Source organism: Numenius arquata, chromosome 10, assembly GCF_964106895.1.
Source record: "Numenius arquata chromosome 10, bNumArq3.hap1.1, whole genome shotgun sequence".
NCBI classification, from domain to species: Eukaryota; Metazoa; Chordata; class Aves; order Charadriiformes; family Scolopacidae; genus Numenius; species Numenius arquata.
The window spans coordinates 37,739,107-37,762,611 of NC_133585.1; the positions used below are offsets into that span (position 1 = coordinate 37,739,107).

Below are 23,505 nucleotides of genomic sequence, written 5' to 3' on the forward strand. Positions count from 1 at the left end.
TTCAGTGCTTTAAAAAAGTGATTTTTTTTTATATGGCAAATTAGCAATTCTCTTTATAGATACTATAACTTCATAGATACTATAGGCCGGCCAGAAGGATTATAGATTAGTATATAAGATGGGTTCTTTACACAAAAATAGTCAGTCTCTAGTTGCTAAAAAAACCTCCGTAATATTTTCATGTCCTGTGTTCTCAACAGCTTAAAAAAACGAGCTTATTTTGTTAATTTAAAACAAACATACTGTCTTTCAGACTTTTTTGCCAAGTTTCAGTTAGGGCAAACCTTTCTTTTATGTCTGAATAAACTCCTGAAAGGATTATTATGGCAACAATGTCAGAATCATAATTATAGCTGTTTCATGTATTATTTGTCTTTGAAAGTGGGGCATGAAAACTTTCCAAAGAGAAAATCAGAGTTCTTTGCTTTTTTATAGAAACTATTTACATTTTCTTGGCCTAATTACCTCAAGAAGATTCTGTGCTGTGGGAGATTTGTGAACACTACAGATACCTCCCCATATGCTTTCAGAGAGCTCCCTTAAAACCAGTGTGGGCCCTGCATGGACACTAGACTTCATCAGCAAATACAATGCGATGCAGAGCAGCTGCAAGCTGAAAATTCTGCTTTAGGAAAAATACTTTTAAATCATATTGCTCTTTTACTTGTACTAAGGGACGCTTTTCTCTTTCTGTAGGTTCTCTCATACCATGCTTCTGCTGCTGAAGAGGAAACGAGGGAGCTGCAGGTAACAGCGGTAATTGAATTTTTTACTATTACTTTAGAAACATTCCATTAATAGAACAACAAAGGACAGTCCTTTACACAGATGTGATTCCTAAACATGAAGAAACACAGAAATAAAAATTATAGCGAAGCTTCAACTGATCGGTTCCTGAGTTGAATCAATACATCACATAAAAGGGAAATGTTACAATGCCTGCAATGTGAGATACAGGCTGGCCAGAGAGCTGCAATTACAGGAGAACCAGAAGAATACTGAGCACCTTTCTCATGATTTTAAGTGACAGTAACAACTGAAGCAATGTTAGTATCAACTCACAATGATGAGTATTTCAGAAGCAAAATGTTGAGAACTCTTCTTTCTGCAGCTAAGTCTGAATGTTGTATATTTTATATCTTTGGTACCTTTCAAGCATCCCAAGGATGGATGCAGCTTTATTCCCTTACACAGAAATTCTGTAATTGTTAATGCACCAATTTTTTTTTATTTTTATGGTTATTTTTCTTTGCAGTGTCCTCATGTTTAATTCTGTGTTTAGAAACCACTGCCTAGGGAATAGCGACAGCTATGATTTCAAGTGTAGTTCCAAGCACAGCCTGTGTTTAGTCTCTAGTTCTCTCGGTTCTGGGGACATAGCATCACCTCTGCTGTACGAAAAAAAATGGGAGGGATGGAGACCAAGGTAGACATAGTAGACCACAAGCTGGTAGTATGGGACTGAACTGACACAAGACTAAGGATAGTTCTAGAATGACTAGTGTCACACAGATAGATTTTGAACCTCAGTCCTACCACGCTGTTGCTCATTGATAAAGAGGCACTGACAAGACCAGCATGCAACACATCTCCTATGGTTTCTCTTCAGGGCTTGTGTTGTAATCTCTGTGGCTACATCTTTACTGCTAAATAAAACAGAACCACAATAAACCTATCACTGAATCAGTGTTCATCCCTACTGTTTAACTGTCCATGTGCCCCCTAGCACAATCTTGGCCCATGTCAACCAGCGCTTTCTAAGGCAATACCAGAGCACATAGTACCAGAGTGCACAGCACAGGCCATCTCCAATAGGCAGTGTGGATAAGGGCACCAGATTTGGCTTCCCCTAGCACTATTCAGACAGGTTTTGCACCCTCAGATATACCACATATCCTCATGTCACATCCCATGGCATGAAACAAATATCCTTACTTTCATGCTATGAAGCCATCACTCTGAATTTTAACTGAGCAATCAGATTAGTTCAGATAATTTGAGCTGAAAAAGGAAATCAAGCACATACATCTTCCCTGAGAGACAGAACCTGTATTAATGGCAGCTCCCATTGGTTTTAGGGGCAATGAAGACCATAAATTCAGAATGAGGCAAAAATTACCCTCAAGTATTCCAGTGAATATCACAGAACTCAGTTTAGTTTTGGAAGCTGCTCTTGACCCTTGAGGATAGAGCACTGCTTAACCCTTAAAAGTTTACGTTCTTCTTTTCTAAAAATTTAAAGAAGCTCTTGTCTTTTCAGATGTACAGCTTTGTAGTACAAAACAAAAAATGTAGTTCTTTCTGTTATTTTGTAACTAAACACAATGTAAGATTTAGTATAAGAGCTTTCCCCTAGCTAGGACACATGCTGTCACACAGTTCCTCAGCAGAATCAATGGTATATCAAAATAGGTACAGGACTTGAGCTTTATAGCATAATATTGAAATCGATACTTGTACTTACTATCTTTGAATTATTATAGTTAATATATACTTTATTAGGGAGATATGGCATTGGCAACATAAATTGCTACAGTGCGTCGCAAGTGAAATTTGTGACAACAGAATTGTCAGCAAGTGGTTTCTCTAATTTAAAACTGTAGCTTTCAAATACATTTAATTTGTCGACTCCTGAAAGGGTTAGATTGGAGCAGCAAAACCTTACAGACAGATTTTCAAGCTACTTACAATAGCCTTGGTTTTCTTCTTAATTATCCTATGATGAGATATGATTACAGACCCTTACCCTAAAAATCCATGTGGTACAGTCACATGGTCAATACTCCTACACTGCAGTCTTTCAGTTGAATCAATTAAAACCTTACTCCTAAAACAAGGAAAAGAGACAAATCTTGCTCTTTAAGTATCTGTTGTTAGGATGTACCCTTTGAGATACAGGATCATTCCTGCCTTTTTTCCTTTGTCGTCTACTCAGGAAGTAGAACACAATTAAATGTTGCAACTATCAACCTCTGTCATTTTTTTTCTGAAACTATTTGCTGTTTCTGTGCTTTGATAAAGGTAGCAGTACTTGAAAAGAGATAGGGCCAACTGAGTTTCAAGATCAAGCGATTCATGTTACAACATCAGTTCTCCTATTCCTAGTCTTAACCTAAGTCCTGGGTAAGTACTGACAAAGGGAGTACCTGCTACCCAAGTTGAGAAAGCTAATTTACTTCCTTAGCTTGTCCTCTTAGTCCTGGGAGAGAGACAGGTGATTCTAGAAAGCAGCTCAGAGCAAGTTATTATTTTAAGTACCGACTCAGGGAAATATGTAAGTGTGGCAGTTCTAATGCAAATGATTATTTCCTTGCAATCTAACTTAAACTGTCAGAAAGGTGTAGAGAACTTATTTTTTCTTTTCTGGTGTGCCTTCCAAAAACTTCCTATGAAGTACTTCTGCTAGTGTTTTCCCCTAATTAAGAATAACCTCTATGACATTACTGGGATATTTTTGTGTTGACTATCTTCCCACTAACACATCATAGAAAGACTTCAGTTTTGAAATCAGCATGTGGAACCACTAACACAAAGTTTGCCTGAAGCGACAGACGGATATTACTCATAGTTTATTCCACGTTTCAGATTGTAGAATTTTGATTAAATGTGAGATGTGATCCAAGTGCCTCAATTACAGTGATGTAGCAAGTCACTATGTATGAATTGGACCCTCCCTGGTGGCTAAAGCTAACACATTGCATAATACAATTTTTGTTCCACTACTGCAGGTCAGCTGATGAATGGCAATTTACTTGGCTTCAGAATTTTATAAATTTTTATTTTGCACTCATATCATCGTATCAAGCCAGACAAAATAGATTAAAATGATGTTTCTGGATATACCTTTTTGCAATTTGCTTTGTTTTGCTTCCAAATAATCTGATAGCACAGAAGATAGATGCTTCATCAGGCAGTTGGACTCGATGATCGTTTTAGGTCCCTTCCAACTGGAACTATTCTATTCTATTCTATTCTATTCTATTCTATTCTATTCTATTCATTATCTGCCTTGTGTAATAGGCTGTGGTCAAATATTTCACTTTCATCATCATTTCCATATTATATATTACAGAATCTCATATTGCATCAGTCACCTCCTTTCAGCCTGGGTCCTATTTGCAACCTGTGTTTTATCATACAAAATAAATGAAACAAAGCAAAACTGTTTATAGTTGCCATTTAGTTACCACACTGGACCCATGTTTTCCTTAGCCGCCTTTTTGCTGCCAGGGTATTTATACAAACCATTTTTGTTGCCCTTTCCATCCCTCACCAGTTCCAACTCAAGCTGAGCTTGCTTTTCCCATTTTCATCCCTGCACACTTTGGTAATGTCTCTATATTCTTCCCAGGTAGCCCATCCCCACTTCTTCCTTCTGTGTACTTCATTTTTTCATTTGAGCTCACTCAGGAATTCCCTGTTCACCCCTACTGGCCTTTTACCATGCTTGCTTGACTTCCTGCATGCCAGAACGGACTATTCTTGTGCTTGAGGCTTTCCTTGAAGGTAACGCCTTGTTGTGTGAAATGAAGTTATAAGCTTTATCTGTAGGTTTTTCAATCATCATAGAACACAAGTTTTAAAAATTATTTTCTATACTGAACCTGGTAATAAATGGAGTCACTAATTAATTATTCACTACTAATTACTATTCATACAATGCCTATAGTAAGCAATAGTAATTAAAAAATAGTAATTATGCAAAGAGGGAAAATAATCGGCACATTTTCTTCTTTTCTTGGCTATTTCATGCTCTTTATAATATTCATGAGGTGGAGAAATCGAGCAAGAGCTTGTAGTTTGGTCAATGCTATTGACCATAGCTCAATAAATTGAAATTAAAATAGCTGATGAACTTTCATGCTGTAAAATAGGGGGCAGATAACTCTACTGGCTTCAGTAGTGTAAATGGAAATATCTGATCCAGTTAAATAACACTAGAATAGCTATAGAGTGCAGTTTTTTATGTCTCAGCTGAAATGAAACTTATTGTTGTGGCTGTCAAAGGCAGGAGGATCAAGATTCATAATCATAAATTATGAATGAAGTCAGAACACAAGCATGAGGCCTTCTGTTGAGCTCCTACTGTGTCCTTCCAGCCCCTTTCCTCATGAAATACCAGGCTGCAGTTGCAGTTTTTCAAAATTATGTCATTAGAGTTCCTGAATGGTTGCATTATTTTCCACTGAACATACAGGCCTGCTGGTTCTTTCACATGCTTATAGATGAAATAGCATATATAGACATAAAATTACCAGTATGAGAAATATGTAAGAATGTTGGAATTATTTTCCTGTGTAAATACTGTTTTTCATAATCTTTCATGACTTTCTGATTCTGACACACAGGAAAGATAATAGCAAACTTACATGGAACAGAGGTTGGTAGACATAGTTACGGGGAGAGCTGATATGCATGCTAGAATTAGAAAGAGGAAGATAAACACATAGATTGATTTATTTAACCATTTCACTTTACCTGATTTTCTTTTAAACCACACTCATACTGCGGTGAAACAACTGTAAAGAAGTAGCACTGAGAATTCCACCTGTTATTTTACTGAAAAAAATTATACTGATTTTTGTTCTATAGTGTAAGACTTACCATTTCAATTGTTAGCAACCTTAACATCTGTATGGGGCAACTAGTACCTTTACTCTGAATTTTATAACTAGAAAAAGTGGAAATGTAATACATAAAGAGTTGTAATACATCTACGGTTTATAAGATTGTTGATACAGATGAACACTAATTTTTCAGATTTCTAGCCCTTAGAAAGCTCTGTCTGTGGACATGTTCTGACTACCATAGCGCTGAATGTGGATTCTGTTAGGAATTCTGTTCTACTGGCATCTCTTTCCTCACCATTTTTAGAAAATTGTCAACAGTTACAGATTTTGATGTCTGCACATCCATAAAAACAAACATATAACTGCCTTATTTTCTCAGTCTCACAAGTTCATACATACCTTTGGTTACAATTTGCCGTAGGTGATTTAAGTAAAACTGGCCAGGTAATCCTTTCCTTATTCTCTTGATCTGTGGAAAAGCGTGTGTTAAATCTAAGCAAATAAGATAGTATTGAACAAGAAAAGCTAAGGAAAGATAAATGAGAAGTAATCATCGGGTTTCAGTATATGTGAAGGTAAAATTTAGTATCTCACTACTTCTCTGCTGAAAAGGCAGGTATTTATGTTACGCTTTCTCTTTCCTAGTACTAAATAGTGTTCTCTTATTCTTCTCTAGGCTGCTGTAGTACCATCGGCACAATCTCTCAACCTAACTGACTTCAACTTCAGTGATTTTGAGCTATCAGATTTTGAAACAACACTGTGTACAATTCGGATGTTCACAGACCTCAACCTGGTGCAAAATTTCCAAATGAAACATGAGGTATGAATGCTGTCAAATGCTGCTTCACAAAAAGAGACAACTTAATTATTAGAAAATCAGGAGAATAGTGAAACAAGCCTGCCATAAATATAATTTCAAGGCCAGGCTGGATGGGGCTTTGAGCAAGCTGGTCTAGTGGCAGGTGTCCCTGCCCATGACCAGGGGGGTTGGAACTCGATGATCTTTAAGGTCCCTTCCAAGTCTAATCATTCTATGATTAAAAAAATCAAATTTTCTCTTTGAGATATGTTCTTACAAACAAGGATTTTTTTCTCCCAGTTAGCTGAATGTAACTCAGTTTCTGAATTAACAGCAGTGCATCTGACACTAACATTTAGCCATTAGTACTAAAACCCCAAACCCACAACTATTATGTATTCAATGAGAGGCTGAACTAGTGGCTGTAAGCGTATTCTTATCTATGTTCACAGTTACAAGTATGTTATATTTGAACTTAATTGAGTTAGAAGGAGATTTTTTTTCTGTAAGAGAGACAGTTTTCAAGCAGGATTAGACAAAGATTTTTTTTCATAAAAAGAACAGATTTCTAATAACATTTACAGTTAATTATGTGATGCTGTTTCCTAAAGGTTCTTTGCAGATGGATTTTAAGCGTAAAGAAAAATTACCGGAAAAATGTTGCTTATCACAATTGGAGACATGCCTTTAATACAGCGCAGTGCATGTTTGCTGCTTTAAAATCTGGTAAAATTCAGGTACATTTTGTTGTTTCTATATCAAGAATCTTCTGGCTAAACAAATTCTGTAATGATGCTTAGTTCTGATTGTCATGTCAGTAAGATGTTCATCATCCTGTGGTATTGCTAGTGAAATCAAAATTTTTCTGCTGAAGACTTCTGGCTTTAAGGGCTTGGTTTGTGAAATTGTTGTCTGTTTTTATGTACCAAGTTTCAGTTGAATCCTCTGGAAATAATCATGTGGATGTTCCCAATGGGAGTATCTCAAATAAGGCACGTACATGATTATGTCCTTTTTTAAGTTAATGCTTATGCTACAAGCAAGTCAAAAAGGCGGAGAAGGAAAGGACTGACCCTGTTTCAGGATGTTTCCTTATAATATTCAACAGGAAATTTTTTAAGTTCAAACATGGAGCTAAGTACAGCTTGAGACAAACAATAGAACATTTTTTGGAGATAAGGATTTAAATGCTCATTTTAATGCTTTTGAACAATGTTTCAACCTTGCACTTAAAAGACACATAATAATTTACACAACAACCTAATAATTTGTTATTACAAATACTGAAGGGCTAGATGATCCCCAAAATAAGATATTGATTCAACTTTTTTCCAAAATATGCTTTTATATTCTTGAAGAAAACAAAATGTTTGTGTTCATTCTCAATTAACATACTTCTTCAGTTTGATTACAGACAATTGTTATTAGTTGGTTTATACTATTTTACAGTAAGCACTTCTGAGAGAATAAATAGATTCTATTTGAAAACCAAAACCCAATACCAATAGTGAAGAAGCACTCCCTTTGCCTACAAACTTTGTCTCACTTAAAAATAAAAAAGACAAAAGGTGCTGGAAGAGACAAAGGCAAGGACTTTCATATCTCTTCTGTACAGAAATTGACATGGTAGTTTTGCTCTGTGTGCGGGTCTCTGCATGATCTAGCAATCTCTGATGATCCTGATAGCTTGCTTTTGCTATTTTTGGAATCCTGTCAGTCTCCACTGCAATTTCCATAAATTGTCTTATTCCTAACTACATTGGATTCATTCCACAGTGATTTTCATGTCCTAGATTCTGGAGTCAGAACATGTGTCTCTCAATTTTCTCTAGTTTGAGGGGGAAAACAAGCATTGGGGGACACCTCTTCCTAGGAGAAATATAAAATCAGTAATTTCCAAACTGATTTGTCTTTTGACTAGACTAAGGACAGGTTGCATTATCTAGAAAGCAGATGCAAATCTACAGAAGCTGTAACTGCTTAAAGAAAAAATGGATTTGATTGTACAGAGGGTACAGCCCCACAGTGGCAGTGCTGTCACCAGCAGTTCTTTGATTCCTGTCCTGACTGTTGTGCCTGCTATTCTTGTCCCATTACAAAATGCTGCATGAATACTGTAGCTTTATCCAGCCTCTGTTTCTCACTGGACAGATTTAAATAAATTTTCTATCCAATTCTATTGAACAATATTAAAGATACAAAATAGTCACAAAAGAGAAGCTGTAACCTCTCCACTAACCCTTGTTGGAGGTCCAGAAAAAACTCTTTAATAATGAATCAGATATTGGTTAATTTTGTTTTCCATGGGTTTTCAATTTCTGTTAATTTATTTGTCCAGTGATCGATGAAAAACATAACATTTTTCCCTTCTGATTATTCCAAGGACATTTGTATAATGAATTTTTATACCTATCTAGGGAATGTAGCCTAACTCCCTTGAGATAATAGAGGAGCTGAGCTAAAAGTCATGGGGCCAGAATTTAAAAAAATTCCTCATGCTCTGTCTTCGCTGCCGGGTGACATTATGTAAGTCGCTTCATCTTCTTCTGTATCAGTTTTCTCATCAGTATATATAGGGCTAGATGATGTTCCCTCCGAAAACTGCACTGAGGCCCATGGAGAATGATTATTACTGTGCACCACAACTTGAGAGAGAACCCCTGCCCTCAGCATACCATTGTATGTCCTTGTCCTCCTTGGGCCAGAACTCTATCTGCTATGTGGGTAAAGACAAGACAGCAGATAGATATAAAATACATTGTGCAAAATAAATCCCCATCACAAAGCTAACTCATTTCTTGTATTACTCTTTACATATAGAGCAAACTGACTGACTTAGAAACACTGGCTTTGCTGATAGCAACTCTAAGCCATGATTTGGATCATAGGGGAGTGAACAACTCTTACATACAAAGGTAAGTCTGAGAGAAGTTAAGTATAAACAAATGAGTATCAAAACCCCAGAGCTAACTTAAGTACAACCTAATTGACTTGATGATGTGTGGCTGTGCAAAGGAGCGGATTTTTACAAAGCAGTGTGAGAACAGCCAAAAACATTCAAGAATCCAAAGCAAAGATGCACCAACTTAGTTGTTGACTAACTACGACAGAAGACAGAGTGAACTCCTTGTAGACTCTGCAGGGGCAGCATCTTCCTGCTCCTGTTCCGGATGTCCCATCCCCCAGCTCCCATACAGTGACAGCAAAAGGTCCCAGCTTCTCAGGGACAGCATGGAGGAAATGTGCAGCTTTTCAGACTGCTCCCTGCCCAGCCAGCTCTTCCCTTCCTCTTAGTCCAGGCCAGCAGAGAGCTGAGATCTGCAGCCAGCTGATACAAAGGTGTCTCTCTACCATTTTGAACTCTGATTATTTTACTCAGGATTTCACCATGTTTTTCAAGAATTCTATGTTGCTTTGGATAAGATACGTATTAAAAATCACATTAAAAATGTATGACTTTTTCATTAATTTTAGGTTATCTGTATTCTTTAACTTTGATCAATTCTGGAATTACAGAAAAAACTTTACAACGCAAAAAGTCAAAATATGTTTTAAAACCTTGAAACAAAATATTTTTACTAAACAAAACTAAACAAAAAACTAAACTAAACAAAATATTTTACTTTGAAGTTATCAAAATGAAGCATCTGAACTCTCCTAAAATTTTCTCCATATTTTAATTTTTTAATAAAAATACTTGTTTTTTTAGACTCTATTAATAGTTTCAGATCTGCACAAAATGTGTTTTTCAGTGAATTTAGTATTTACTTCAAATAACAGTATATGAGTCTTTGTTAAATAAATAGCTTGACTTAAAAAGTGGCATAATGCGATTACTGTGATATGGCAATGTGACTTGATCTGACCAGAGATGGGGAAAAGATATGCAGAAATGTATACTTGTATCTTTTCTGGGCAGAGTTGGAGGGTGGTTTTGAAGCTACCTTTAGAAGAGGTCTGCTGTTCTCGCTGTGTGTAAAGTATGATACCAGGAGAGGAAAAGGTTGTTTGAGGCAGAGAATACTGAAAAGAAGAAAATAAGTAAGCTGAAGCAGAATTCCTGCCTTTCAGATAGTTGTTCAGAATAACACTAAGACTGATGTGTAAAGAAGAAGAAAAAAAAAAAAAACAAACCCCAAAACCCCACAAAATTGAAAGAGTAACCTTTTTCTAGTTCCCTAATAGGGGATTCCAGCAGTAACTGTAGCCTTGCAGTGATTGGAACTGGCTAGCTATTTTTTGCTTTATTTATTTAAAAATAAATTTCCTGGAAGACATCTGGAGATGCGTCATCTCCTCTCAAAAATGTCCTGGGAAAGTGTCATAGACAGCAAAATCTAACATTCGCACATGCTGTAAAGCAGTGATGATTACAGCTTAATAATTCTTTTTCAATAGGAAGTTCCATGAATTTTGTTTTTAAATCCCTTGTTTAAATCTAAATGAAAAGTTATTTTTTCCAGGAACAGATCTCTTTTGTTTTATCCTTGGAAGCAGAGAGAATGGATACTTAGCATATGATTCTTTTCTTAAGCAACAGGGTTTCAAAAATTAAAACGTTTCTGGTAGTAGAAAATACAGGAAATGAATTGTTTACTATTTAGAGTTCTTTTGGTAGATATGCAGGGGTTTTATTTTCTTTTTCTTCTTAACCCACATGTAAAGTAGGCAAGCACAGAGCATGAAAACTGCATAACCAAACCACTGTGTTGAGAAAGCAATGGTGTCCTTTGGCCCAGCATGGTGGTTTAACAGAAATGCTGTGTACTACAGAAGTAGGACCTGAGTTTATTTCCAGCACTTCTGTCTTCCCAGACAGCCAGGGTCTGTAAGTACTGAGCAAGCTCTAGTTTGGTGCAGTACTTGGGAAGATAACCTAAGATATTTCTCACATATTTCTCTCTTCAGTCAGGATGAACTTTAGGGGACTCAGTATGCATCCAACTTAACTCAATGGGAATTTCACCCAGCATGTGTTGGCACCATCCTACAATTTGTTTCCTTACAGAACACACAGCATATTTGCTCTATACTCTTTTTGCAGTGGTCTCAGAGGAGGTGCTGGGCAGCCAGCCCATAATCCTCAGGGGCTCGCATCCTTTAATCTCCCTTTTTGCGTTTTTGTTTGTCTTTCCATCTTTCTCTCAACATTTTTGTGCTTCTTAAATCCCCGGAGTCTCCTCTTAAGACTTTTAGTTAAGTGTCTGTGTGCACTCACTTACAGAGGGGCCCAGTCCTGCAACCACTAATTCATGTGAATGATCCTTAACCATACAAAAAGTCCCCTGGAACTATATGCTAAAAAAGAATTTCTTACATGATTGAACATTTGTAGGTCAGATTATAACTAGAGTAATAGATTCAGGATAAACAGCAAAACAGACTTCCAAAAGAATTCCGATTTAGTTGAAGAGATGACATAAGCAATGTAGGACTGAAATGTAGGATTCTCATTTTCAGGGGCTGAAAATGAGAGAGTAGCAAAAGCTAAGAACCGTATTATGCAATGAGGAACAAGGGGAAATTAGAAATCCTCAGAGAGGAGGAGTTTCTGTATTTTGTCTAAAGCTACTCAAACAGTAAATTATCTTTTCTAGATTAAGATAGCTTTAAATTCTGCATCCACACAGTTGGTTTCATGCTTTTTTTCACTGCCTGTACTACTACCAATATCTTGTTTCCCTTTTGGATTTTACCCTGGGCAATGGGGAGATAATGATATTACAGTAGTTTGGCCTTGAAGAGAGTGGTGATGAATGAAATATCAATATAGTTACTAACACTGGGTAATTACTTGATCAACCTTTTGGGCCCTGCACCAGAGTCCACTGAGGTCAGCAGGAATTTTTCCATTGGTATCAGTGGGCTTCTGATTAGGTCTTATTTATTATTATTACTTACAAGCTCAGTAGTTAAGCTGACTAAATAGGCCTGGTAGGTGTTTAAAATGTTACAAAATCGCAAACTGTCAATTAAATTTTGCTTGTAAATGAACCCTTCTTGTTTCCTTTCATTTTCATAAAAGAACTTTCACTCTTTATTAAACCTTGTATTACATTCTCGCTCCTTGTGTGCAGCTGGTCTCTACAAGTAACAGAAGGCAGAAAACTAGAGTTATCAGTGCTCTGACAAAGTAACAGCATTGTCTTTTTTATCTGTACTCCCCCTGCATCCTTCCAAATGTATTCATTTTGTTTGGCCAGTCAACACAGAAGGGGGAAGAGCAAGCATGGGCGGGTGGGGGTAAACTGATGATGAGAAAAGGACATTAGAAGGGAAGTTATTCCTGGATTAGTAATATGTTTAATTTGATATCTCCATCTGATGGGTCTTTTTACTCCTCAGAAGCGAACATCCACTGGCTCAACTGTATTGCCACTCAATCATGGAGCATCATCATTTTGATCAATGCCTAATGATCCTGAATAGTCCAGTGAGTGCCACATTTTCGTGTATGCAGAAGGAAACTATTCCCTGTTTTACTTTTTATTTTTAGCTTTTGGATAGATTCCCATCCTTATACATTCCTAAGTGATCTTTATTCCTTTTTGGGTAAAGAAAGCAAATGCAGCAGTTTTGAAATTACAGTTCCCTTGCTGAGTGCCACCAAACCTTTCCAAGTGTTGCCTGATAAGGGAAGCCTTGCTAATATCCTTTTGAGTACCTGCTTCCTTGGACCAAAGGAAACAAAAGGCTTTGTTGCCATTTTCATGACCTCTTATGAACGACCAAACAACCCAAGTCCTTGCTCTCATTTCAAAAAAAATTCCGGCCTCCACATACACAAAGCAGTCCTGATGAGACCAAACCAAACACTGCTAATGTTGACATTCCAAAGTGAAGCCAAACCTAAGTTAAGTAAATATGCAAATAAAACTACATTCTTCTTGGTTTATATTATTAACTAATTCTAAGACCAGTTATTCCGCATGCACAATCATTTTAAAGCAGTATATTTTCACTGCTCATTTCATATCACAGGTATGATACTTCTGACATCCTTTGTACTGTAATGATTCTTTCCTATTCAGACAGGAAAATGTGGAAAAAAAAGTGGAGTCAAGTTGCCATCTCACTAGCTCCATAGTGCTTTGGTTTAACAGTGGGCTGCTGAGCTTATATTTCTATGTAATAGCTTGTTGTTTATGTTGCCTCATAAAAGGAAAATGTTTTCATTTATGTGAGGTGTATAGGGAGGTAGTGGAATCTATTATAGTTCCTCTGTTTCAGGGAGGAGGGAAGAGGAAAAAGAAATGCTACAATACAGTTAGTGGTAAATTTAATTTTGATGAATGAAATGGATTTAAAGGCTTTGATATTGCTCTACTTTCAGTTTCATTTTGTAATAGTTGATTATGATGCTGTTGCTGTGCGGCTTTCTGCCATTACTCAAGAAGACTGGAATTTTTATTTTTAAATTGGGGATTCTACAAAAGGAAGCAGGGTAAAAGAATGACATCAGATATCAGCAAGCAACTCATAATGATTTAGTATCTAAGAGACATTTCAGCAAACTGGTGTGCTGTTGCCCATTTTACTGATAACACTGGTTTTGTTTTTTTGTAAAGGGAAATCAGATTCTCAGCAGCCTTTCCATTGAAGAATACAAGGCCACACTGAAAATGATAAAACAAGCCATTCTTGCCACGGACCTAGCACTATACATAAAGTAAGTGAGAGGCTAGTTTGGCTGGATAGTCATTGCTGATGTTTGGATTGTGTCAGTATGGTGCAAAATCTTTTGTTTCAACTTCTCTTAAAGGAGGAGAGGAGAATTTTTTGAACTTATAAGGAAGAAGCAATTTAATTGGGAAGATCCTACACAGAAGGAACTATTTTTGTAAGTAAAAGCAGAATGATTAAGAAGTCAGTTAATATTATTAGGTACCCAATTTTCCATGCCATGTTACTGTGAATTTCATTAAAGCCAGCAGACCTGTGTGCTCTCAGCCTGTACAGACTGGTACATAGGTCACTGAATGACTCTCTGGGTCTGAATTACTAAGTCTGCAACCTGTATAATAAACTTTGTTAAGTAGCATGTGGAGTTACATGAGCATTTCTGTTCTTTCTAAAGAACGTAGGGTTCCTGTCTAGGGAGCATATCCTTTTGCTGTTGATACTTTATACTCAAATATTGAATTGCCAGTAACTAAAGATTCAGGACAGTCAGTTTGTTTTGAAGCTGATTCCTTACTGGCAGTGAAGGAAACAGAAGATTAAGAATAAAGACACATATTGTAATGCACAAATACAGAAAAGCAGGCTTACATAGGCTGTCTCAGAAAGGAAGGATGCCATATTTCAAATTCAGTGCCTTTAAAAATTAGTCTAATTTAGTCATGTTCTGTCTATTTCTATTTCAGTCCTTGGCCCTCATGCTGTCAATAAAGATAGGAAGTCACTGCTAATATCTGAAATAAATAAATAAATGTGTTGTCCATCCAGTAGCAAATAGAATGAAACAGTTCATTTGACAGGAATCCATCAAATGAGCCAGTCCAGATTTGCTCACTTCTGTGTGCTCATTTTACACAGGTGGAAGCCTACCATATCATTGAGCCCTGGAGACCTTTATAACTTTGCTTTAATTTCACTTCTTTCTCTGACACTGATGTTCCTTGAAATTTTATATTCTATTTTACTCATCACTTGAGTTGGTTGCTACGTACATTTCACAATACAGTAATTCATAGATTTCTTCCTATTTTTTTTACAGAGCAATGCTGATGACTGCTTGTGATTTATCAGCCATAAGCAAACCATGGCCAGTTCAGCAACGGGTATATGCTTAATTTTAAGATTTGCTAAGTACAAACTCCACGTAACATTTTCTGCTTCCTCCATCCAGTCCTTTTTGTAAAGACAGTGGTGGAATGCAGAGCCTTAGGAAACAGTCCTTCAAAGTGCTGTATGTGAAGACTTTCTCAGGTCTTTGTAGCAATATCTGTGCATTTAGCTATGTCTCCATGTTAGCAGTAATCTGAAGGTAAATCAGGAATCTTTGTTCTTTCCAACATTTCTGTGTAACTACAAGGCAGTCAATTGATACAACACAGGAGTATCAGCTGACCTTTTCCTATGTGTTGATCATTCCAACTGCTATCAGTGGTAAGATGCCTATGTGCCATTTCATTCACTTGGCTAAATATCAGCACATGCAAATATTTTGTTTGTGCACAGATGTGTGCATGAAGAGTTCTAAAGGCTAGCTGTTAAGCTGGAGAATCTCATTATAGGGGGGTCCCAATTCAGTATGTCCTAAGGAGAGACAGGAAACACAGGAAACAGTCTTGATTGTAGGTAGCAAGCAAACTTTTAGAGCTCTCAATGTGTGAAATCTCTTACAGATTGCTGAGCTTGTAGCTACTGAGTTCTTTGATCAAGGAGATAAAGAGCGGAAGGAACTCAACATAGAACCAACAGTAAGTAGCCGAATCATGCAGAATCACCTCTTTCAAAATGGCTTCTACAAACAGCACTTCACATTCCTTGCAAAAGCCACAATTCCTCCCACTGACCAGAACATAGGACCAACTCCTTCCCTGTCTTCCCAGTGTCAGTTTTCTTCTGCGGTTCCCAAACACCAACATTATCTCTGAGCCAGAAGAACAAACAGCATTATTTCTTCTAAATCAGTATTACTAAATTGTCTAGAAAATACATTCCTAAATTGGTACCTATTTGTAGCCTGTCCAAAACCAGTAAGCTTGTCTATTCATCTACCTATTTGGGCTCTGTCAGTCCAAAGACAATCTCCTAAGGCAAGTCATACAGTAAAATTACCTGCATTGTAACACATGTACTGATACCTTGCTGTGCTGAGCTTGCGTGCTTTTTAAGGTGCTGCTTTTTAATTCCAGCCTCTCTTTGGATTTGGTTTGGTTTTTTTATTTAATGCATTTAAATACAGAGCTTGTTTATTTCTTATCTGCAGGATCTAATGAACAGAGAGAAGAAAAATAAAATTCCCAGCATGCAGGTTGGATTCATAGATGCTGTTTGCTTGCAGCTGTATGAGGTATGGTGCCTAACAAAGAATTACAAATATCTAAAACTGGAACTGCTCACTGTAGCCTCTAATAGATGCAGATTTAAAATCAGAATAACAATCAAATAAAAAACTACTCCCTTAGTTAAAGAAGATTTTTTTTTGTTATATATTACATATGGTTCATTATTCATTTGAGGAAATTATTAGTTTAGTATTTATCATTAATGGTATGTTTGTCTGATTAATGTATTTTGTTACAATTTTTTAAAACCTAGTTAAAATTGCTGTGCTCTATGTCCTTGGTGTTAGACCCTTGGGTTATATTCTGGATTCCAGCAACTCAAGTGAGCTGCAATGATCATCAGGGAAAGTCACAAAACTAATCCTTTGCTATCTAGGAAAAGAATGGTATCCATGTAGTGCATTTACAAAAAGTGCTTAAGAGTTCAGAATGTTCAGTGAGAAATCAGAATTATTCATGCAAAAGGCGATATGCTATGTATAAGCATTTTACTCAAGTTTAGCATTTCCAGTCCCATTTTTTAATTTCTCTTTCATCACACAAAAAAGCAGTGCATGAGAGAATTCATTGAAGTGTTTTTCATCCTGGTCACAAACTGTATAAGCAGATACTTGATCAGATATAGTATGAAACAAAACATAAAGATTTCTGATTTTTCAAAACCAGTAAAGCACTAGAGTGAAAGCCTGTTTGTTGGGACTATAGGAGGTATTTTACAGGAAATGAGGTGAGAAAAAGAAAAGGTGAGGGACAGATAACTTCACTCTTAAGAATATTTCAAAGGGAGGAACACGGCGCTTACTCAGATTTTTCCCTCTTACACAGTAAACTTTTCTAATAAGAATCCACATCTACCAGTTGGAACGAAGCAAAGATAGAGGAAGAAGAAGGGAGCCACTATCTGCTGCCCCTGAAACTCACATGTTTCTGTGTTGCAGAAACTGTTTGTCAGGAAAATAAGGCAGCCTTGGCTGGGAAGTTTCAGAAAACTGTCTCCAGTAGGAGGTAGGCCATTGAAAGAAGACTGAGTATCTGTGGAAAGCTACAGTATAGTATATAGTATAGTATACAGTATATATATATATGCATATAGTATATACTATATTAGTATATAGTCTGTATGCAAACAGCTCCAGAGCCTGAACTTCTATAGTTTTCCTTGTTAGGGAAGGGCTTTACCTTTCCGTTTAATGAGAAGACCAGAAAATGTATTTACTCTGAAATATTAGCTGCAGATTACATCAACAGTTACCAAGTGATACTGGTCCAAACAGTACCCAGCTCCTGTACAGTTTCTGCAAGGAAATGAGGTGCATGAGTAATTTTTAGCTACTGTGCCCCTGCATTGTAACTGCAGCTTTGTTATGCCACAGTGAATACAAAGCCATTCCTGGTTAGCAGTCAAAAGCACCTACAAAAGTTTGGAATCTTCTCCCCTCTCTTCAGCTGGGGAAGAAAAAAGGAGGTGCTACATCCACAGGAGGAGGTCTAAGCAGCATCTTTTTGTTCAGAACATGTTGCCTCTTACGGCTTTCAGTGTATCACTCCTACCTGTCATCTTGTCTCAAAGTCTGACCTGGAACAGCATGTAGCAGGCTGTCAGTGTCTGGGACTTTATACAGACTCAGAGTATGCCAGCATGTGTCCTAACCTGACAGATAATTGAGAGTGACTTACCTGCAGGGGCAGAGAGCGCTAAAGAGAATGAGGAGCCTATGGGGAAGTGACAAAACCCCTAAGTCCTGGTAAATACGGTTTGAGCTGATACAGTGTTTATTTTGACTGGAGTAAAAGTAGGGGATATTACCTGCTTAGAGATTTTTGCATCCTTCAATGAGTAAAACATGGTAATGGTAGATGGTAAAACATACAACAACTTCAATTTTACTTTGAAAATGAACAAGCACACAGTTCACTCTCCAATGTTCTTATGCTATGAAATCAAGCAATAAACAGGTTTGTAATGACAGCCTTTTCACTGCTTTCTTAGCTTTCATCCAGTCGGTAGGAATTTGACACACAATGAAAACAGACAAGAGTTTCCAATACAGCAGTGCAAGTATGTGACTTACCATGTTATTCAGAGTAGGTCAGATCCCAATGAACTGAAGTTTTGTGGCTTGTGTTAGCTACATAACCAGTGCAGTTAAACAATCTACAAGTCCTCCTCTCAAGTTCAGGAATCTGAAAAAATAAGAGAAATGTGTTTCATTGTCTTAATTTTTAGTTGAAAAAAGTACCATGTAGCAATTTTAAATGCTGTTTAGATATATTCAGATAAATAAAGCAGGAAAACGCAAAGATACTTGACAGCCCCATTCTTCTTATAGTGGTGTAAATCAAGAGTAATTCAATTAAGTCTACTGGAACTAATGAAGCAGACTACAAGGCCAAAAAGAACTATGAAGATTTATACAAGCTGATAATTCCATAGGGTCCCTATCTAAAGTTACAGGAGAATTAGACATTGCTACCTCATGTCATTTGAATGAGACCCGAATTCCATGCAAAACTCTGACTGATTTTGTATAGTGACCAGCAGAGGGGCCAGGATTCTTCTCTGTGTACTTTGCAGTGGGTCATAGTAATTACAGAATCAGTGGGCTCAGGCATTCTTTCCCATACCTTGTTGTCCTGCACCACCTGAACTATTAAACTCCCAGCTTACATTTCTGAATAGTGTGACTTCATTTCACAAGCCAAAATAACCCTTTACGCAAGCAAGGACTGACTGTCATAGCATGAGGATACATTTTCATCACTTCCATCAGGAAAGAAAAACATACAAAAAATGCTTATGAATTGTTCTTTTATTTATTTTTTTAATTCTATATTTAGATATCAGAATCTAGTTTTCCTTCACTCTGATATAGTAACACAGTCACATCATGAAAAATATTTGATTGACTTCAGTTACAGTTATTCCTAAAAGGCACTAACTGTCAAGTGTAATTTATCTATCATGTGCCATCTTTAATTGAAATATTTCTGGGAGAACTCCTCTGAATCAGCTGATACACCGTCAGTGAATATGGTCACATTGACTATACCTACTTGGTGTCTGATTATCATTCTAAGGTCATCCTTATGATCAACCTTGCCATACATTCAAAGGACTGGCTTGCAAACAAAGTCCATGCAAAGCACTTCACTAGGAATACTGAACAGGTCACTTGTGCACAATACAGCAAATTTATCGTGGTTCCTTCTGCACTTACGTATCAAGTCCTGTATGGACACTGCAGCTCATTCCAATCTGCAGTAGCTCCAGGTAATTGTGTTCGTGTTTGGTGTGCAGCAGGAAGCCTTCCTTGAAGTTCAAAATACAAGTTCAATTTCAATTATAGATAGACCTCATATTTCCATCATTCTGGTCACTCTCAAGATCATCGTTAAGAACACTTATTTTGTTGTTAAATATAACCTGGTTTACATGTTCTTAATTTATTTCAGGCCCTAACGCATGTGTCAGAGGCCTGCTACCCTTTACTGGATGGCTGTAGGAAAAATAGGCAGAAATGGCAATCCTTAGCTGAACAACAAGAGAAGAATCTGATTAATGGAGAAAGCAATCAAGCCAAACGGAACTGAGATGCTGATTTAATAACCACAAGCTTAAGTTCACATAGAAGACATAGTAATAGAGGAGTACTGCATTTTGCTAAACACTGTATGAATTTGGCTTATGTTTTGCCACTGCTGTATTGTTTTTCCACATTTCAAGATATAGCATGACCATGTATATGCCAAGGTTATATAGTCTGTTTCTTTTATTACATCTGATTGAAAAAAGATCTGCAAGGGTAGTTTTTGCTACCCTGTTCCACAAGAAGGTACGAGTGCAGTTACTCAATTGTCCCTGAGAGCCTATTACTTTATAGATGTATATAGTTGTTTAGTGATCATGTTGTGGCCAGTATCTTAAAGACTACTGCATTTCGCACCTTTGTTCCTCTTCCAGTCTTGCTCTGTTATGTTATAAAAGTAATGAGCATTCTTGCCTGTTCTCTTCCCAGAGGTTCAGAGGAAAGATTGGGACTAACTCTGGGGAATCTAATCCAGCATATACTATGCCAACCTCTTTCAGGAGACAGAACTGGGCTTCAAAGTGAAAAAGCCCTGCAGTCTGTGCACCCAGTAGTCCTTTTTAATATTAGAGGAATGTCTTAGCAGATGTCTTACATTTGGAGAAATTTTTAAAAACCCTGTGAAGTACTAGGCTATTGGGATCTTAGGAGTTTTGTGGCAGAAGTGTCATAATTATCCATGAATAATGGAAACTACTTCAAGATTGATGAAATGTCACAACGTAATGACAGGCTGCTGTGGAAGAATGGCTCCCGTAGAAAGCTACAAGAAGCACACAGAGAAATGTAAACTAAACAGGATCATTTTTATATGCTCGTTTTAACTTCATTTGGAAGTTGAATTTAACATCATCACAACCAACAGACTGAATCATGGGGAGGAAGAATAGAAGAGAATGTGACTGCAAAAGCAAGAGATGAAAATCTGAATCAGAGTGATGCAGGAATGGCACACTTCTGGTGACTATCAATCACCGATTCTTTAGGCCAGTGCTATTATGAAATGGCTATGACCACTTTGAAGAGAATTTTATGTTAACTTCCTTTAAAAATATTTTTTAGTATTAGTTAATGTTAACAATGACTAATCACAATTTCTTAAAGGGTTAGGAAAAAAAGAATACTGAAAGCAAAAATAGCCGAGAATGCTACAGGAATTTGCCATTTGTATATGAGGCATTAACATTCGGAAAAGAAAGAAATCAAATAACTTGCACTAGTAAAAAAAGCAACATTGATAATTTATTTAAATGAAGATGACTAATAAAAATTGCTTTTAATTGGGAACCAATTCAGGAAAATATACACATTAGACAAACCCCAAAAGAGTAATACAAAGAAAGTACTACTCTTTGGGTAGACAGTATTACAAGATTAATGTCAGCAATCTAAGATTGGTTAGCAGCAGGTGTAACTTTGGCTGCACAGAGACACAGAAAACGTTGGGTTCTTTTTAATCTGTAGTAATGATTTTTCAGTTATAATCAGCAATAGTATTAGGCAAAAGTAATACATTTGGGATTGTACTTTGAAGTGTGGGAATTTATTTCTATCACAGTAATCCAGAAAATTCTAGTTGGAACTGCAACAAATTCTTTTTCCCAGTAGGTTATCAATGCTTCCTTGTAAAAGCTGGTCAGAAAGACAGTGAAAACAACTTCTTTTTATCAGTCTCTGCATTTACATAAGCTATACTAGAAGCTAACAAAAGATGAAGCAAATGTTTCAAAATGTTTGACGATACTAAGTTTCATAGTTGATTTTTTTTTTAAAATGTAGAATAAGGTATTCTGATAGTCTGCAGCATTTCTGCCAACCTAAATTATTTGTTACTGATTAAATCTACCTTAAATTTCTCTAATGACTACCAATAATATATTATTGCAGCTGAATTTGAAAATATTTTCCTGCAAAAGTATTTATCCTGATTTTTTTTCTCCAGATTTTCAAAAAAGTATGGAATTCAATAATAATTAAGAATTCCAGTGCATCCAGTGCAGTGCATCATATGTGTATTTATATGCATACACAGTACAATATATGTATGTTAGTATGTTGTAGCTATGCAGAAAAATGACAGTAGCCTGCCCACCTGGCATACACCCCCCCAAAAAAAAAAAGTTTTTAGGTACTTTTTGATAAATAGGAAACTTTGCTTCAAGATTTACACAGTCTTATATATTCTTTTCCTTGAATGCTTGAGATATGGAAATACAATTATTACACTAACTGATGAGATACATATTTAATATAAATATGAATAAAATATATTTATATAAAGGTGTATTCTTGCTAGTATGGTTGAGCTAGTAATTCATGGTGAAAAAATAGCAAATCAACTATGGTCATATTACAGTGTAGTGACATATCATTTACATTAAGATCCCAGTATTTCTTTACTATATTGTGTGTTCAGCAAAGCTTTACTATGATATAAATTTATAACTACTAGAAAGGAGTTCATACCTTTGGATTCATACCTTTGATGAAAAAAAATGGACATGTTCTTGCATTTATTCAAAGGTTCACTTAAAATGAACAGTTATACAGTATAAGCATATATTGAATTACATACCTGTACACATGTATCCCACAGAATCTCATCCACTGTAAAGATTGGAACATACATACAGTTCCTAGTAAATAAACCATTTAAGTGTCATAATACACCTGTATCTGTATATAATTCTACAAAACCAAACCCTTTAAACTATCCTTAAGAACTTTAAAAGCATAGTTTACTGTACTTCATGAAATTTCAGAGAGTGATCAAATTGTTTATACGGTGCTTTACTCTGCCTGAAGGCAAAGTCAGTGTGCTGGTTTTTTTGTGTCATAGCTTTGTGTGAACTGTTAGCAGAAATTGCTCATTTCTTCCATAATGTAGATAGATGACAATACAAAAAAAAAAAAGCAGGCAGGCTGCTTTCTGCCTGAAATTCACCACCTTCAGAATTCAACATTTTCAAACCCAGCTAGCAGATTACAGCCATGCAGCTGCCATTATTTCATCATGAGTTGTGTATCTAATTATTTTAGTCAGGTCGCAAACATAGTCTCCCACCTATTGTGTAGCTCAAGCAATCAGTGTAGATTATTCAAGACACAAACTGAAATGGAGTTTATCACTTAGTCAGTTCAGTTTTAAGTCCATTAAAGCCATTGTGAAATTTGGTATTTAAGTCTTCGGGTACAGAATTTGCCCCACTAATTTTTAATACTTGTCTCAATGAAGATATCTAAGTTAGTATCTTACTTCTCAGACATGGACATATTTTCTTTTAAAGTCACTCTACAGCACAGTTTAATGCTTAAAGTTCACTGTTCTTTCTGGTTTTGTTCCCCTTCTGAAACAACTATTTGTCATATGTATTAACATACACGAAATTACTGATTAACCTTCCATCTTCTAATTAAAAATAACAGTGAGACTTTTAAGCTGTAGGTAGTACTTCTTTTCCAACAAGTTAATCACAATTCCAATATTAGCTGTAGAATGTCTAGGTTTTCCATTATCTCAGACAATAAAA

At 36.4% G+C, this 23,505-nt stretch overlaps 1 protein-coding gene across 4 annotated transcripts in view; it reads left to right on the forward strand.

Moving 5' to 3' along the window:
- The window catches only part of PDE5A (phosphodiesterase 5A), a 130,539-nt gene extending 110,560 nt beyond the window's left edge, over positions 1-19,979 (forward strand). For 3 of the 4 annotated variants that reach the window (XM_074154392.1, XM_074154395.1, XM_074154393.1), the window contains 11 exons: positions 697-756; positions 6,247-6,393; positions 6,984-7,109; positions 9,193-9,287; positions 12,718-12,805; positions 13,941-14,041; positions 14,135-14,212; positions 15,092-15,155; positions 15,723-15,797; positions 16,310-16,393; positions 19,842-19,979. In XM_074154392.1, the coding sequence (XP_074010493.1) occupies positions 697-756; positions 6,247-6,393; positions 6,984-7,109; positions 9,193-9,287; positions 12,718-12,805; positions 13,941-14,041; positions 14,135-14,212; positions 15,092-15,155; positions 15,723-15,797; positions 16,310-16,393; positions 19,842-19,979 (1,056 nt within the window). The remainder of the gene's footprint in view (positions 1-696; positions 757-6,246; positions 6,394-6,983; positions 7,110-9,192; positions 9,288-12,717; positions 12,806-13,940; positions 14,042-14,134; positions 14,213-15,091; positions 15,156-15,722; positions 15,798-16,309; positions 16,394-19,841) is intronic. The other variant, XM_074154394.1, reaches the window with a different exon arrangement.
- Positions 19,980-23,505: the final 3,526 nt, after the last annotated feature.